Raw genomic sequence first — 18,393 nt, forward strand, 5'->3', positions numbered from 1 at the left:
AGGTTAAAAAGAAACCTACAAAGAGGAGAAATAACTGAATGGTTTTAAGGGACAGGAATTATAAAAGTGAATAAAAACATTAAGTTCGAGAAGCAAAGGCACCAACAGATTTCCTTTGAACTTGAATTGTAGGAAATGCTAGCAAAAACTGGATACATTTATCCAACCAAGTACTCAAGTGTCTAGAGTTTTCTGTAGAAACGCTTGATATGGGGGTGGGGGGAACGGTAGTAAAATCTTGTTTTTCATCTTTGAACAGGCGGCATCTAAACTGGATACAATGGGCTAGCCTCCTGATTCTATTTTTGTCTATTGTGGCCTTGACTGCCGGGACTAAAACTTCACAACATAACCTGGCAGGACATGGATTTCATCATGATGCCTTCTTCAGCCCATCCAATTCCTGCCTTCTTTTCAGAAATGAGTGTCCCAGAAAAGACAATTGCACGACAAAGGAGTGGACTTTTCCTGAAGCTAAGTGGAACACCACAGCCAGGATTTTCAGTCATATTCGCCTTGGCTTGGGCCATGTTCTTATTATAGTCCAGTGTTTTATTTCTTCAATGGCCAATATCTATAATGAAAAGATACTGAAGGAAGGGAACCAGCTCACTGAAAGCATCTTCATACAGAACAGCAAACTCTATTTCTTTGGCATTCTTTTTAACGGGCTGACCCTGGGCCTTCAGAGGAGTAACCGTGATCAGATTAAGAACTGTGGATTTTTTTACGGCCACAATGCATTTTCAGTAGCCCTTATTTTTGTAACTGCATTCCAGGGCCTTTCAGTGGCTTTCATTCTAAAGTTCCTGGATAACATGTTCCATGTTTTGATGGCCCAGGTCACCACTGTCATCATCACAACAGTGTCTGTCCTGGTCTTTGACTTCAGGCCCTCCCTGGAATTTTTCTTGGAAGCTCCATCAGTCCTGCTCTCTATATTTATTTATAATGCCAGCAAGCCTCAAGGTCTGGAGTACGCACCTAGGCAAGAAAGGATCCGAGATCTAAGTGGCATTCTTTGGGAGCGTTCCAGTGGGGTAAGTTTGTGAGGATACTGTTCTTGGCTTGTTCCTCCCAAATTTAAAGTATGGTTATTAAAGGGAAAAAAACATCAGTACTGATTTATCACATAATATATTGGATCTCTGTGACTTTTAAAAATCAATCAACAAATATTCATCAGACTCCTAATGTTGGCAAGGGCTCCTGATAAATGCTGTCAGGGATAGAGAAAAAGTATAAATCCCAGTATCAAGGACCTTATGCCTTAATTGTGTCTTAAAATATTACAGAATTACAGACCTAAAAGGTGCCTCACAGGTTATCTTGTCCAGTCTCCCTAGTTTTACAAGCAAAGAAACAGACTAAATGGTTTGTAAGTAGTAAGCTCAAACCCATGAGGTCTGACTCCTAGCCCCTTGCTCTTTCTGCTCTACCATAGTTGGGAAAGTAAGCTAATTCATGAAAGAAGATCTTTTACATTAGTAAGTCTTGTTAAATAGAAAGCCTAGCTCCTTGGTCTTACCTGTAGTTATTCTTAAACCACAGTGTGCCAGAGGGCAGGGTTTATTTCACTAAAAATATAGTTTTCAAAAGGATCTCTGCAAGTAGGAGTAAAATATTTTCTAGAAAAGTGCTTATGCAGTTATTCTGAATATATGCCAGTTGCTTATAATTGTTTTGGAAGAGTCTATAAGTCATATTGTTAACAAATTAACTAATTAACGATCTTTCAGAGATTGAATTAAGGAGTTAAATACATGTTTAAATAAATGAAATAGACATCTAACTGTAGAGTTACAATTTTAATGAACACACAAAATATTAATTATTTCACACAATGGACATTTTGCTGTTTGGGAAAGTTAATCAATTGTTTATTAGAGTTCATGGCAGAGCTCCCCTAGGTGTAATGGAGCAGTGATACAACAGGTTCTTAACATAAAAAAATTAGAAGCTTGAGTCCCAAATGCCCTGATCTCAGCCAGCATGTACATTCAGAAATTCTGTATTCTTTTCCAAGGGGCTGGTACTGCTGTTTGTCCTAATTTTTAAGTAAAAGAAAATCAGTTTAGGTAACAAGGCCTAGATTATAACTTTCTCCAACCTTTGTTTCCCCTCAAGACCAGCAGATGGTGCTCCTTACTTTGCTCATGTTGTTAACTTTGAAGTTCAAGTATTAAGTGCATTTCACTTTTTCATCTCAATAAACTTCTAAAATTAACTTACAAGGACTTAAGTATTTATTTAATTTAATTTGACCAGATTATATTGACAGTTTAATGAAAGAAGACCTACGATTTGTTAGTAAGGTTTTCCCTTGTAATCATTAAAAATGCTACATTTTTAGTTGTGTTTTAATTACTGATTTCATGTGTTTCTTTTTAGGATGGAGAAGAACTGGAAAGACTTACCAAACCCAAGAGTGATGAGTCAGATGAAGATACTTTCTAGTTGGTACCCACATAATTGGCAGCCCTCACAAACCTTATTTTCACATTTTCAGCATTTGTAATATTTATTCTTTTCACTTTGATAAGCCAGGAATGTTTCTAAAACATAATACTCTGCATGTATTTAATCACTCCCTAAACAACTCCATCCAAGGCTTAGGGTATACCCAAAGACTAAACAATTCTAAGAACTGATACAGGAATATTAGTATAAAAACTACATTAATGGCTCAGTACTTGATAAATCAACAAGATAAATTTGCAGATTATTTTCTTTGCCTGCCAAATTTCAAAAATAAACCTGTAATAATCATATTAGCTATACCTTATAAATACACAAATAGAGTTTACCAGATATTTATAATTATGTAATTATAGTCTGAATGCCAAAGTCTTCCTTTTTTTTTTTTTTTTTCATTATAAATGTCATCTAGAATTGTCCCTTGAACTTTGAGGATATAGAAATAGTCATTTTGCAAATTAAAAGCAGTGGGATTCTTTATAAAAATTTTTAAGGACCTAAATATCTGGCTGTACCATAGATCTGGGATAACATAGTCTATGCTAAATGTTTTGCCAAAGAAGCAATTTTTCAAAAACAAAATCTCAGAATTTTAATTTTTAGGAATTCATGGGAAATTTGATTTTTAGTAATTATCTTTTATTATTTTTCTATACTAATAAGTTTCAAGTTAGGTGAAAGTTGGTTGCCAGTCACCGCAGCTACCACTTATATTTTAAATCACTTAAATAAGCCATGGTGGAGTTTTTTTCCTTCTCAGTTTGCATATCACAAAATCTTGAAATTACTCTTGAATGACTACATTTTGGAGAATTAATAAGAAGGCATTTTATTTTATTAATTAAAGCTTGTGACTATTACATGTCTATATCATATCCTGTTCCTAAAAGTTGAGACACTAGCTTCAGAATCATACCAGATTGTCCTTAGATTAATTCCTGAAAGATTTTAAAAGGATCACTTTGCAAACAAATGTTGACTTTTACTGAAATATAAATAGTATTACTCTAAAAGCAGGAAGATCAGGAATAAATAGAGCACTTTACAGCAGTACTGTTTCACACCTATAAGTGAATAGTATTTTTCAAGGTATTTTTGCATGCAGCCGATTGACTCTTAGGTATGGAAGTCAAACGATAGATAATTAAAACATGAGAAAACAGAAGTAACTTGTCCAAGGTCACGCAGCTAGATAGTGATAGAAAAGTAGGCTTTAGCCAGTAGGCCTGTATGTTTATAGACTACCATACTGTAAATGTGAGCTTTAAGTTATCATTCTCATATAGCCTCTACATTTCTTCTCTTCTTTCTCCTAATTTTCATGCAGATGAATATAAGATAATGCTGTTAATATAATATATTTGTGAAATCCAGAAAAAGGACTGGCGAGAGTTGGTGGAAATTTGTAATTAAAACAATTATTAAACCTATATCTTGTGTTGCCACTCTGTCATATGAGGTGGGATGTGGAGTACTTTTAATTTTTAAAAACAGAGGGAGGCAAAAACCCAAACAACTTTTAAAACTTTCTTTTTTAGTAGACCTTGACTTCTGAGAATAGCAAAATTGTTCACCTTATCATAGGCATCCCCATCAGTTATGTGAAATAGGAAGATTACATCTATTATGGCAATTCATTTTAAAAGTAAGGAAAATAAGGTATAGGAGGACCTCACTTTTAGGAAATATAGCATACAAAACATTTTTATCTTTATAGAACAGGTAAAAATTACAAAAATATTCTTACAAAGGTATCACCTACAGAATATATTAAATAGCAGATTTCTGTAGTGCACAGAGATTGATTTTCTTATTTACAATTACTTTTTTTCTCCGCTCTCTTCTTCAGAAAGCGTTTTTTGCCCAAAGTACGGTTTACTTGTTAAATTACCATTAAATTACCACCTAATGAGAGAGAGAGCTGGAACTAAAATGTGAAATTCTAATGTGGATGCATTGGAGTACTTCCTGGGCACCACGGTTTTAAGAAGGAGGATAATCTGAAGTAGATAGGTATAGAAACCATATCTTAGGTGCTCTTGGAATCAAGGAATTATATAACCTGGAGAAAAGAACAATTTTCATGTGGAAAAGATTCTTTTCCTACTCTGGAGAACCAAATCACAGTGAGAGTGATAGGGTGATGGTTAATCTTTCATCATAAAGAGGACTCCCAACAAATGATGCTTTTCAATGGTAGAAAAGGCCTTCATGAAGAGTGTAGAGAGTAGCAGTAAATTCTCTATCACTGAAGTTTTTAGGGAGAGATTGTATCATCAGGATGTTTTAGAAGAGATTTCTTCATTGGTATAGAAGTTGGACTTAGTGGTTTCTATGTTCCTATATTTACATTCTCTTCAAAGCAGTTGTGACCTACAGTTAATGCACTGACTCTATTCATTGTTTCTTCATATTCTTCATAGTTTCTGAATAGACTTTACAGGGACCGCAAGTGTGGCCTGCAGTGAATGATCTGGTGTACCTATGTCATTTTTCTAGTCCAGGAATGTGCCTAATCCTGAAGGAAAGCAGAGACATGGCTGTTTGTTATAGAGGGAACGGTGGCTTAAACCCACGTTCCCAAATCCTTAGCCGGCTGCATTCTTCTTCCATGGGTTTTCAAAAGCCACGTGCAGAAGTGACACTCAGGGCAGAATTACTGTGTTTATAACTCTAAGGCAAGGCCGGGCGCGGTGGCTCACGCCTGTAATCCTAGCACTCTGGGAGGCCGAGGTGGGCGGATCGTTTGAGCTCAGGAGTTCGAGACCAGCCTGAGCAAGAGCGAGACCCCATCTCTACTAAAAATAGAAAGAAATTATATGGACAGCTAAAAATATATATAGAAAAAATTAGCCGGGCATGGTGGTGCATGCCTGTAGTCCCAGCTACTCGGGAGGCTGAGGCAGTAGGATCGCTTGAGCCCAGGAGTTTGAGGTTGCTGTGAGCTAGGCTGACGCCACGGCACTCACTCTAGCCGGGGCAACAGAGTGAGACTCTGTCTCAAAAAAAAAAAAAAAAAAAAAAAAACAAAAACAAAAAAAAAAAAAACTCTAAGGCATTTGTGCCCCTGAATCCCCACGCGAAAGCCCTGTTGCTTGTGAGCTGGACTAAAATTTGTGGAGCTGCAAGGAATCTTTTTGCTCTTCTGTATTGGCCCAACAGCTTTGATGAAACACATCCTGTGTCCTTGACTCCTTCCCTCTTTACCTGTGTCCTCATTTTCCCCATGAACTTCTACCATTCCAGTGGGCAGAAGAGGCAGAGAAAGTCCAACTCAACAGAAAAAGTGATTTTCTCCCCCTAAAGCCTAGAGCAGAATTTCTGAAATTTCTTTTTAAAGGAAAAAAATTCTCACAAATCTCAGCATGGACTTTTTTTTCTGCTCTACTGTTACTTAAATACATACAAATATAATGTGAAGTATAAACTACTTTGCTTATGCTTTTTATATGAAAACCAAAACAAATTTACAAATTAAAATACAAAGCTGTGAAACCCAATAAATTTAAAATTCAAACATGAATTTAATGGGAAAGCGATGTTTTGCTCAGATAGAATCACAATAGATCCCCCAACAGCCCTGCAGAACTTCTGCCCTCACGTGCTGTTTTAGTCACTTGAAGTACCACCGTACGTCTGCCAAGATAACTAAAACTTGCTGATATGCTAGTAATGTATTTAATCCTGCTGGGGATTTATCAACCCATGTTCCTATAATCCCATATGGATGTGGCGGGGGTCAAGCTGCTAATTTCCACTAGCCTCGGTGCTCTGGAAAAATTTTTAAAATATCAGTTTTATGTGTTCCCTAAAGTTTTGAAATAACTCACCTAGTAAAACTGCCTAAGCTTGGCATTTTTAGGGTGCCTTTTAGTCCCCCCACAATATTTTCTATCTCTTCCTTTTCTTGTTTCATTCTTGAGCATTTATATTTTGCTAAAAAATTAGCTATTCCTGCAGATTTTCAAATTATTTGCATAGGAATTTATGAATCATTCTGACAGTTCTTTGAATTTCCTCTGTTGCTGTAGTTCTGTAGTTCTGTTTTCTTTCTCATTAATTTTGTATCTGAATGGTTTTTCCTTTTTTTTTTTTTTTTTTTTGAAACAGTCTCACTCTATTGTCCCAGCTAGACTGCAGTGGCATCATCATAGCTCCCTGCAATCTGAAATTCCTGGGCTCAATTGATCCTTCTGCCTCAGCCTCCTGAGTACCAGGGACTACAGGCGTGAGGCACCACGACTGGCTAATTTTTCTGTTTTTTTGTATAGATGGGATCTCGCTTTTGCTTAGGCTGCTCTCGAACTCCTGAGCTCAAGTGATCCTCCCGCCTCGGCCTTCCAGAGTGCTAGGATTACTGGCGAGAGCCACCATACCCCACTGTTTTTCCATATTTTTATTCCCCACTTTTTATTGTGGTAAAATGTACATAGCATAAAATTTCCTATCTTAACCATTTGTAAGTGTACAATTCAGTGGTTATTAAGCACATTCATATTATTATGCAACCATCACCACCATCCATCTCCAGAACTCTTTTCATCTTGCAAAACAAACTCTGTACTCATTAAACAATAACTCCCCATTCTTCCCTCTCCCCAGCCTGTGGCAACCACCACTCTACTTTCTGTCTCTATGATTTTTACTATTCTAAGTACCTGATATAAGTGGAATCCACACTCTGTGTTTTTGTAACTGGCTTATTTCACTGTCATCAAGGTTAATCTATGTTGTAGAAATTTTTTTAATTTTCACTAATTCCAAACTGTTTGTTTCTTGTGCCTTGGTGTCATATCCAAGAAATCACCAAATCCAATGTCATTAAGATTTTGCCTTATGTTTTCTTTTGAGTTTTAGGTCTTACATTTAGATCTTGGATGCATTTTGAAATGACTTTTTGTGCATGGTGCTAGGTAAGGGTCCAACCTTATTTTTTTCCATGGATGTCCAGTTTTCTCAACACCATTTGTTGAAAAGACTGTTAGTTACCCATTGAATGGTCTTGACACCCTTGTCAAAAATCATTTGACTGCGTAAGTCAGAGTTTATTTCTAGACTTTGGATTCTATTCTCTTAGTCTAAATGTCTATCTTTATGTAAGTACTGCACTGTTTTGATTATGGTCACTTTGTAGTACATTTTGAAATCTAGAAATGTTGAGTCCTCAGCTTGTTCTTTGTCAGGATTGTTTTTTGCTATTCAGGGTCCCTTGAGATTCCACGTGAATTTTAGGATGGATTTTTCTATTTCTGTAAGAAACATCATTGGGATTTTGATAGGAATTGCATGAAATATGTAGATCATTTGGGTAGCATTGACCTCTTAATAAGGTTAAGTATTCTAATTCATGTACATGGAATATCTTTCCATTTATTTATATCTTTAATTACTTTCAGAAATGTTTTATAGTTTTCATTGTACAAGAATGAAAGAATTTTACTTCAGTTAATTCTTAAGTATTTTATTCTTTTTGCTGTTTTATAAATTAAAAATTGTTTTCTTAATTTATTTTTTGTATTCTTCATTATTAATAGAATGTATTGAAATGCAACTAATTTTTGTGTGTTGACTTTGTATCCTACTACTTTGCTGAATTTATTAGTTCTAATGGGTTTTTGTGTAATCTTTAGGGTTTTCTACGTATAAGATCATATCATCTGCAAACAGAGGTAATTTTACTTCTTTCTTTTCAATTTGGATGTTTTTTCCTTTTCCTTGCCTAATTGCTCTAGCTAGAACCTTCAGTACTGTTTTAAACAGAAATGGCAAAAGTAGGCATCCTGCCTTGTTCCTGATCTCAGAGAAAAAGCTTTCAGTCTTTCACCATTGAGTATGATGTTTGCTGTGGGTTTTTCATATATGGATTTTATCACATCGAGGTAGTTTTTGTCTACCTTTTTGAGTGTTTTTATTATGAAAGGGTGGTGAATGCTTTTTCTGCTTGAATTGAGATAATCATGTGGTTCTGTTAATGTGAAATATTGCATTGATTGATCAATATTTGTATATTGAATGATCCCTGCATTCCAGGAATACCTCCCACTTGGACATGGTGTATAATCTTTTAATATGCTACTGAATTCACTTTGCTAGTATTTTGTTGAAGACTTTGTGTGTGTATTTGCAATTACTCTAATAGAAGTAAATGTTTTGGGGCATAGGCATGGTATGTCTTCTAAGATTCTATTTGTTCTAGTAGGATCTCTAATTTGTACCAGTTGCTTCATTCTTTCCTTCATCTCCAGAGGATGCTATCTTTGTCCAGATCTCACCCTTCTACCCAGCAATTCTGCCTTCCCAGGATTGGCACCTTTGATCCTCTGTGCCATGAAGCCCCTTCCTTTCAATTCCCACAAAGTCAGTGCTCTGATCAACCAGGTCTCAAGCATGTTCTGAGTTTATCTTTATCTATACTCTCTTTCGGTGGATGTTGAGGATTTTTACATCAATATTCATATAATATAGTGATCTGTAGTTTTCTGATAGTGTCTTTGTCTGACTTTGGTATCAGGGTAATGCTGGCCTCATAGAATTAGTTACTTCCCCTTCAGTTACCACCCCCTCTTCAGGTTTTTGGAAAAGTTTGAGAAAAATTGGTGTTCGTTCTTCAAATGTTTGTAGAACTTACTAGTGAAGCCATCCAGTCCAGGGCTCTTCTTTGTTGGGAGGTTTTTGATTACTGATTCAATATCCTTACTAGTTATAAGTCTACTCAGATTTTCTATTTATTTGTGACTTAGTTTTGGTAGGTTTTATGTTTCTAGGTATTTGTCCATTTCATCTAGGTTATCCCATTTGTTGGTGTACAATTGCTCATAGTACTCTCTTATGATTTTTAATTCTGTAGAATCAGTAGTAATGGCCTCGCCTTCATTTGTGATTTTAGTAATTTGAGGCTTCTCTTTTTTTCTTAGTCCATCTACTTAAAGGTTTGTCAATTTTGTTGATCTTTTCAAAGAACCAACTTTTGGTTTGTTGTTTTTCTGTATTATTTTTCTATTTTCTATTTCATTTATCCCTGTTCAACTCTTTAGTATTTCTTTCCTTCTGCTAGTATTGGGTTATTTTGTTCTTCTTTTTCTAATTCCTTAAGTTGTAAAGTTAGGTTGTTGATTTCAAATCTTTCTTGTTTTTGAATGTATCGATAGATGTAAAATTTCTCCTTACCACTGCTTTCACTGTATCCTGTAAGTTTGATATGTATTTTCATTTTCATTCATTTCTAAATATTTTCTAATTTCCCTTGTTATTTCTTCTTTGATCCATTGGTTGTTTAAGAGTGTATTGTTTAATTTCCACAAATTTGTGAATTTTCCAGTTTTCCTTTTGTTCTTATTTCCAACTTCACCCTGTTGTGATTAGAGAAGATACTTTGTATGATATCTGTTTTTTAATCTGTGAGACGTAATTTGTGGCCTACATATGGTCTATTCTGGAAAATGCCGCATGTGCATTTCAGAGGAATGTATATTCTGTTGTTGTTACGTAGCGTGTTCTACATATGTCTGTTAAATCTAGTTAATTTATTATATTGTTCAAGTTCTCTATTTCTTTACTTATCTTCTGTCTAGTTTTATCCATTTTTGAGTATGGGGTATTAAGGCTCTAACTGTTAATGTAGATCTTTCTATTTCTCCCTTTGATTCTGTCCATTTTTGCTTCATATATTTGATGGTCTATTACTAGGTACATAAATGTTTATAATTATATCTTCTTGCCATATTGAACAATTTGTTAATATTAATATATAATGTCATTCTTTGCGTCTCATAACTTTTTTTTGATTTAAAGTCTATATTGCCTGATATTATTATAGTATAGCCACCCCTGCTCTCTTTTGATTATTATTTGTATGGAATATCCTTTTCCATTCTTTCACTTTCAGCCTATTTATGGCTTTGGAACTAAAGTGAGCCTCTCATAGAATGCATATAGTTGGATCATGGTGTTTTAAACTATATTCTGCTTATGTTGGTTGATTGGACAGTTTAATCCACTTACATTTAAAGTAATTGCTGGTAAGGAGAGACTTTTGTGATTTTCCTGTTTCTTTTCTATATATCTCAAAGCTTTTTCCCCTCAATTCCTGCACTACTGTCAATAGACTCCAGAGTTCCCAAATACTTACATCAGACAGATTCTGCCAGTGCAGTATTGTTGTCTAGATGGGGAGACAGATTTCTGGACTTCCTATTCTGTCACCTTCTCAGAATCTTCTCATTTAATTAACTTTTACTTTAATAAAGTTTATTTTACATTTTGTTTTGCTGGGGTTTGTTTTATGTTCTTTTTTATCATATCTAGTTGAAATACACTTATTTTCTATCTTGTTTATTACTGAATATGTTTATAGCTAGCAGGAACTTTTTTTGACATATGTATACCTTAGGCCAATCCCAAAGACTTTGTTTTTTTTTAACATGTATTTTTAAAATTTTTATTTTTAATTATTATGGGTACATAGTAGTTGTAAAAGACTTTGAAATACAGTACTATCATTATTTTCTAACCATCCTATTTTGATTCAAGGGTAGTGTGATTGAGGTTTTTATTCATACTTTTGTTAATTCCTAGTTTTCATACATTTGGTTAGGAAATGAAATCTGTATTCTTTCTGTTTTTTGAAATTTACGGATATTTCCTGTATGACAATTTTTATGCATGTTTCATTAGCATTTAAACAGAAGATATGCTCTCTATTTTCTTAGCACAAAATTTATTATAGAGTTTCTGTCACTTTCCTCTTGCATTTCACTTCTGATAATATTTTGTATCATTCATTCTTGTGTTTCATGGTGCAGAAAGCTTCATGCCAGTTTTATCTTAACTGATTATATATGCCCTTAATCATTAAAGAGTTTCCACTTTTTCTTATTTAATGCTGTTTAATATTAAATTTTACTTGTCCAATATTGTTACTAATAATATTGTTTGCATATTTTGTAATATTTTATACAAATATATGACAATAATATTACTAATGTTAATATATTATTAATGTTGATAATATTGATGTCATTAATATTGTTTTATCATTTATACTTATTTTCATATTTGATTGATTATTAGGTATAGTTTGGCCAGTTCATTAGTATGCAATAACTTTTTTGAGAAAGTTAGTAATGGTTTGATATTTTGAACCAGTCTAAAAACTTTTTATAGGATTTGAAATGTATTCCACTTGTACTTCCAGTCAGTTTTCTTACCATTGATTACTTTTATATTTTTAAAAGAAAACTTAGAACTTTATTTATAATTTTACCAACTTCATAAATTAAAAAGTAGTAATTGACTCCTTTCACTGAAATATGAGGAGCTCATAATATGTTTCCTCCCAACTCATAGTTTTTCTTAATAAGCTCTGAGAATCTTATCCAGGTCTAATAAACTGTATTGCATCTGTCCTAAGACTTGTATTTTTTGTTTGTTACCACCTCTGAAATTGAGATGTTTTAAACAATGGGATATTAAAATAGCTGCAGCCTCATGGTAGTAGTGATGAAGTTGTCTTGCCTAGTGAGCAAGTATTTGGCATGACTGGATAAATACAATTTCTTGACATTTTAGTGAACAAAGCACTTAGGACCATTTGAGGAAAGAATATGAGTCCTGGTTGTTGTCTGAAAATATTCCATTGATACCTCCTGGTAAGATCAAAAACATGTCAGTCTCAACTTTTACAGAATGGGTATTATTAATAGCTTGGAAGAAAATCCTCTAGACAGCAGAGACTCTCCCTTAAGAAATTATGTATCATCACCATTTCTCTCAGTGGTGCAGAGAACTCTTCTGTGTGGAAAACCTCAGACATCTACAGCTTTGCGTCAAAAGTGATTCAAAAGATTCTGGCTCAAAATGGGAAGTTGTTTTAGGAATTGCTTAATTTATTTTGCTTATTGTTTTCCTTTCTAATAAGGAATAAATAAGTCTTTAAAAACTCTTTAAACAAATATAAAATAAAAATTCTAAGATATAAAAAGGTATTGTATTTAATTGACGGTGTACTTTCTTATTGGGATGTAAAATAGTGGTGTCTCAGTATTTATGCTATCAGATTTGGTGAAATTTGAAATTTAAAAAAAAATTTTATTGTATACTTTTTCTTTCAATTATTAATAGTTTGCCTTTTAGTTTGTAATCTCAGTTAATGCAACTAATTAAAATTAATTTGTTCATGACCTAAGTTCCTCATTCATAACTTTTTAATGCTAATTTATCTTTCAGTTGGAGGCTGTCTTAAAGCAGATTTTTCCTTTTTGAAAGAGTTTTGGCTGATATACTTCCTGAGGTTTGGCATTTTTTAAATATATTTTATATGTTTTTAGCAAATAATAAATATTTACTCATTCTAAATTTTTTATAATCATCTTACTGCTCAAAGAGGTTCTGCATTTTTTATTACTTTCTATCTTTCTATAGCCATTTAATACAAATAACAACTTGCATGGAAAATATTTCTTGAGTTATACTTTTTTCCCATCAGAAGTCTATCTTTCTTGTGTGTCATTTAGTGTCACCAAGAAGTCAAAGGTTTCCCTGCTGTATTAGAAATGTGTATATATGTGTGTGTGTGTATTTATATATTTTTTTTCTTTGTAGATAAGCTTATTTCATAAGCCTGAGTACAAGAATGCCTTTTGTATAGGTGTTTTGTTTAAAGTTTCTGTATACTCATCTTTATACAAAATTTAACTTTCCAATTGGCCTTAATATCTGCCACAAAATAGCATAGGTAGAAACTCTCTTAACCAATCCCTCTTAACCTAGACACTGTTTGAATGCCATCTTTGAACTTAATGCTAAAGGACTAGAAGCTGCTTCAAGGAGGTAGAAAAGAAGCAGGAACCATAGAAAATTGCAATGTGGGTGTGTGTTTTTCCTCTGTATTGCTTGAAACTCCTGCTGTGAAGGCCAGTTCCACACAGATAGAGGTAATACCATCTCCTGCTAATGAGGAGGGGATTATCACTTGAATTTAAGTTTGTTCCCTTGTTTTAGATTAAATCCCCTGCTTTGGTGAGAAGTCAGGTTATTAAGTAAAGTGCCTTGAAAACAGCACACAAGTTTTCTCTAAAGCTGTGAAATTGGCTATTAGAATTTTTTATATACTCATAAATACTATATACTATTTTATGTTTTTATATTTATTATTTAATATACTATATGAAATATTTTAATATTTTAGATTTAATATTTTATACATTTTATATGTAAAATTATATATAAATATATGTGTGTGTACATGTGTATGTGTAGATATAGAGAGGAATATATATATATATTCCACTCTGCCAAGATTTCACAAGTTTGTGTATTGGAAAGGACTCACCAGACTCCACAGAGCATACTCACATTAGACTTTTATTTAAAGGCAAAGGATATAGTGCAGCAAGAAAAAGAGAGTGCAGACATTGGGGATTCAAGAGACATTTATACATAAGCTCCCCAGGGTCCTTATTTGCACACACACAGCCCACACTGTCTTCATTGTCTCCAGTTTGCACCAAGATCTTATAAGGAATCTTGACTTTGGGAGAGCTCAAAGTAAAATTTCCCAGCAGGCTTTTTATGCCTCTCTGGCCATGTAATCAGCCAGGCTTACTTAATATGTTAGGCCAATGGAAAACCGTCATTAAAGAAACTGACTCTGTTGATTTATAGAGTAGAGTCAGATTTTAGACAACACATCCTAAATCTCACTCCTGGTTTTTGGCCAGGAGTCAAAACTGAACATCTTTACATGCCTGAGATAAAGATAGCACTTTTCCAGTCTAGCTAAACCAATATTCTCCATATACCCTTACCACACCTCCTTCCTCCAATCAGGAAGCTAGGCAGGTCAGAAGGAAAAAATAAAGGCAGGACAAAGCCATGTTGCCTGTCGTTGGCCTCTCAGCCACAGCTGATCCGTGCATGGGCAATAAACTATAGGTGTGTTAATTATGTTTCCTACTGCAAGGTTTCCCCATGTTGAGGACGGTGAATAGGCACATATTTCTCAAAGCTCAAGCTATAAGCCTAAGGCTACTCTCTAGTTTCAATCTTGATGAAATTTCCTTCTATGAATTCACTACTTTTTCTTCATTTTGCTTTATTTCAGGGAGGGGTAGTGTTTATGAATGAATTAATACTAGTGCCACCATCTTTCATGGACATCTAGACAACTTCTTAAAGGTAGTAGAAGTAAGAAATTTCCAGAAGAAGCTATGCCCAAACTGTGAGTATCCAAAAGCCATTGATCATGGTGATGGTGGAGCCAATATGAGATACTTACTGAAATCACTGGAGCCTGAAGAGAAAAGTAACATGATAATTGTAGCTTCCAAAAGACTGCAGACGAAGGCGTTGGTGGTATAGTGGTGAGCATTGCTGCCTTCCAAAAGACTGCAGAGGTATCATCACTCATCATCTCTCGTTGTTGCTTCCTCTTACCCTTTGCCCACATCATTGATGATACATACTATCTTACGTTAATAATCAACTGTGTACATGACTGTTCTCTACTAATCTGAGCGTCTGTACAGGGAAATGTCTTTTTGTCAGTTCTGTATTTCTAGTTTCTAGTAAAGTACATAGAATATAACATAAATATAATAAATGTTTGAATCATCATATAATGAGTCTAAACTACAGTTAGTATCTTGGATTAAGAACTGGATTGACTAAATGGTTGTAGCACACATCAAGGCTTTCAACTATTCCCGACCAAGTCCTGCCAAATTTGGGCATATTCCTGCCTCTGCCTACCCTGTTCTAATTTGGCTCTCTAAAGACAGTTCATGACAAGAAGCAAGACCAAGATAGAAAAAAGGGCTAAAGGAGACAACATGAATGATGGTGAAGACAAGAGGAAGACTTTATTCTTTCTGTAACATTTTCAGGAAGGAAAGTAAGACTTTCTTACAGCAGGGACTGGCAATCTTCCAGAAATGGTTTGCTGAGGTGTTCCCTACCTCCCTCCTTAAAAGATCTCCTTTTGCATTGTAGATATCCTTGGAAAGGGTGGCACCTTTAGCCTATCAGTTACACCTAATCAGTTGTAGCCATCTGAGAGCCAGAATGGATCATTGGTAGAGGGGCCTGGGAAACGAAAAAGCACCAGGACAGGAAAAGGATGCTTATGGGGGAGGAAAAAAGCCAAAGGACAGTTTGCGCAGGGTCAATCTTAGCTATTTAAAATCACCCCACTTCTTCACCTGGCTCCTTTGGCACATGTATAAACCCACGGATTGGGGGAAGTAGAACCATTCTTTTGCTTTCTAGAAGGAAAGTACTGATACTTCAGGTCTCTGCAGTCTTCCCAGGAGCTGCCCAGTTTGTCCAAACTTCAGCATATCAGAGAGGTGATGCACGTGTGGTCACCAAATTAGGAAGTTGTGTGGAAGAACAAATATAAGACCTTATTAGAGGGACTCTTTAAATGTTCAGGATGCTCACAGTCCTTGTTAACCTGAATGTCCTTGGAAGCTCCAGTCTAGCTGTAAGGAGATGATGAAGGGCTGCTGTAGCAAGGGAAGGATCTCTACGCTGAATTAATATTCTTCTCAGAACCCTGAGAGATCTCTGGTAAAAAGTTGTTCTTAAAGATTCATGGAAGGGAATTGTGATAACCAGCAACTTTTGTAAAGCTGTGTCCTTCTCAGAATATTCCAGATTTCCCCAATCCTACTAGATGCTTGTCTTTCCAAATACTATAATTCCATGATCTTTCTCAAAAACTGTGAAACTATATGTGTTAGTCTGTTTTACACTACCGTAAAAGAATGCCTGAGGCTGGGTATTTATAAAGAAAAGAGGTTTATTTGGCTCACGGTTCTGCAGGCTGTGCAAGAAGCATGATGCCAGCATCTGCGTTTGGTGAGGCCTTCATTGAGCTTCCAGTCAAAGCAGAAGGCGAAGGGGGAGCAGGTGTGTCACCTGGTGTGAGAAGGAGCAAGAGCGGGAGGAGCAGGTGCTAGATTCTTTTAAACAACCAGCTCTCACTTGAACTAATAAAGTGAGAACTCACTCATTATCTCAGGGAGAGCACCAAGCCATTCCTGAGGGATCAGCCCTCATGACCCAAACACCTCCCACCAGGCCCAACATTCAACACTGGGGATCAAATTTTAGCATGAGATTTGGAGGGGCTAAACTTCCAAGCCACAACACTATATTTGCTTTTGTCCTTTCTTTTTATTTTTTTTTTTTATTTGGTAGGGAATGTTTGGAAGGAAATGTTTTTGTATTATAGAAAAGCAATACCCAGATTTCAAACTACCACCAGAAAACAGAAATTTAGGTTAACCAGTTCTCTTATCCTCCCATTTTCTGAAATATTCTTTTTAATTTTTCCAGATTATAGGATTTGAGTACATTTACCAATAGCATCTTCCTCTGAATGTGTTCCAGTTCCTTTGCTAAGCCATGGCTTGTTTTACAGCCCTCCAAATGATGATCCATGACTTCTCAGCCCAATCATTAGAAGAAGGAAAGTTCAGATGCATTGCTAATTATTATCCCAGTACCAGAGAAATCAGAGGACAGCTTGAAAAGGTAATCTAAGATTATGAAAAAGTGCTATCTTTCTTTGGTTGCAGGAGCTCACCTTACTAATATTATTCTATAAGTAAATTTTTTATTATTTCTAATTCATTTCCTTGGGAGATGAAGCTCCCTCATTATACTTCCTGAAATTGAGACTATTTGGGCCCCTTCAATTCCATAAAGGCTAAGAGAGGTGAGAAAGCTGCAGAAGGACAGTTTGAAGGTAGCAGAGATTGGTTTAATGAGGTTTAAGGAAAGAAGCCATCTCCATCCATGAAAGTACAAGGTGAAGCATCAAATGTTGATGTAGAAGCTGAAGCAAGTTACCGACAAGATCTAGCTAAGATAATTGATGAAGGTATGAACACTAAACAACCGATTTTCAATGCAGAAGAAACAGCCTTCTATTGGAAGAAGATGCCACCTTGGACTCCTACAGCTGGAGAGAAGAAGTCAATGCCTGGCTTCAAAGCTTCAGAGGACAGACTGACTCTCTTGTTAGGGGTTAATACAGTTGGTGACTTTAAGTTGAAGCCGATTCTCATTTACCATTCTGAAAATCCTAGGGCCCTTAAGAATTATGCTAAATCTACTCCACCTGTGCTCTGTAAATTGAACAAAACCTATGTGTCAGTACATCTGTTTACAGTGTTGTTTACTGAATATTTTAGGCCCACTGTTGAGACTTACTTCCCAGAAGAAAAGATTCCTTTCAAAATATTACTTTTCGTTGACAATGCACCTATTCACCTAAGAGCTCTGATAGAAATGTACAAGGACATTAATGTTGTTTTCATACCTGCTAATACAACATCCATTCTGCAACCTTTGAATCAATGAGTAATTTTGACTTTCAAGTCCTACCATTTAAGAAATACATTTCGTAATGCTATGGCTGCCATAGATAGTGATTCCTCTGATGGATCTGGGCAAAGTAAATTAAAAACTTTCTGGAAAGGATTCCCCATTCTAGATACCATTAAGAACACTTGTGATTCATGGGAAGAGGTTAAAATATCTACAATAACAGGAGTTTGGAAGAAGGTAATTCCAACCCTCATTGGATAACTTTAAGGGGTTCAAGACCAGTGGAGGAAGTAACTGCAGTTGTGGTAGAAATAGCAAGAAACAAGAATTAGAAGTGGAGCCTGAAGATGTAACTGAATTGCTATTTTAAGAAATTGCCCCAGCCACCCCGAACTCCCGCAACCACCACCCTGATCAGTCAGTAGCCATTAATATCAAGGCAAGACCCTCCACCAGCAAGTAAATTATGACTTGCTGAAAGCTCAGGCTCAGATGAATGTTAGCATTTTTTAGCAGTAAGTTTGTGTTTTTTGTAGAGGTGGGCTCTTGTTATGTTGCCCAGGCTGGTCTTGAACTCCTGAG

General features: G+C 35.4%; 1 protein-coding gene across 2 annotated transcripts in view; it reads left to right on the forward strand.

The window, feature by feature from the left end:
• SLC35A5 (solute carrier family 35 member A5) overlaps nucleotides 1-14,604 on the forward strand; it is a 30,299-nt gene extending 15,695 nt beyond the window's left edge. The window contains exons 6-8 of one of the 2 annotated variants that reach the window (XM_069472611.1): nucleotides 260-1,040; nucleotides 2,392-2,456; nucleotides 14,579-14,604. In XM_069472611.1, coding sequence (XP_069328712.1) covers nucleotides 260-1,040; nucleotides 2,392-2,456; nucleotide 14,579 — 847 coding nt within the window. In that variant the 3' untranslated portion in view covers nucleotides 14,580-14,604. Of the gene's footprint in view, nucleotides 1-259; nucleotides 1,041-2,391; nucleotides 2,758-14,578 lie in introns of those variants that run through there. The other variant, XM_069472609.1, reaches the window with a different exon arrangement.
• Nucleotides 14,605-18,393: the final 3,789 nt, after the last annotated feature.

This window comes from Eulemur rufifrons, chromosome 7 (assembly GCF_041146395.1).
Source record: "Eulemur rufifrons isolate Redbay chromosome 7, OSU_ERuf_1, whole genome shotgun sequence".
Classification (NCBI taxonomy): domain Eukaryota; kingdom Metazoa; phylum Chordata; class Mammalia; order Primates; family Lemuridae; genus Eulemur; species Eulemur rufifrons.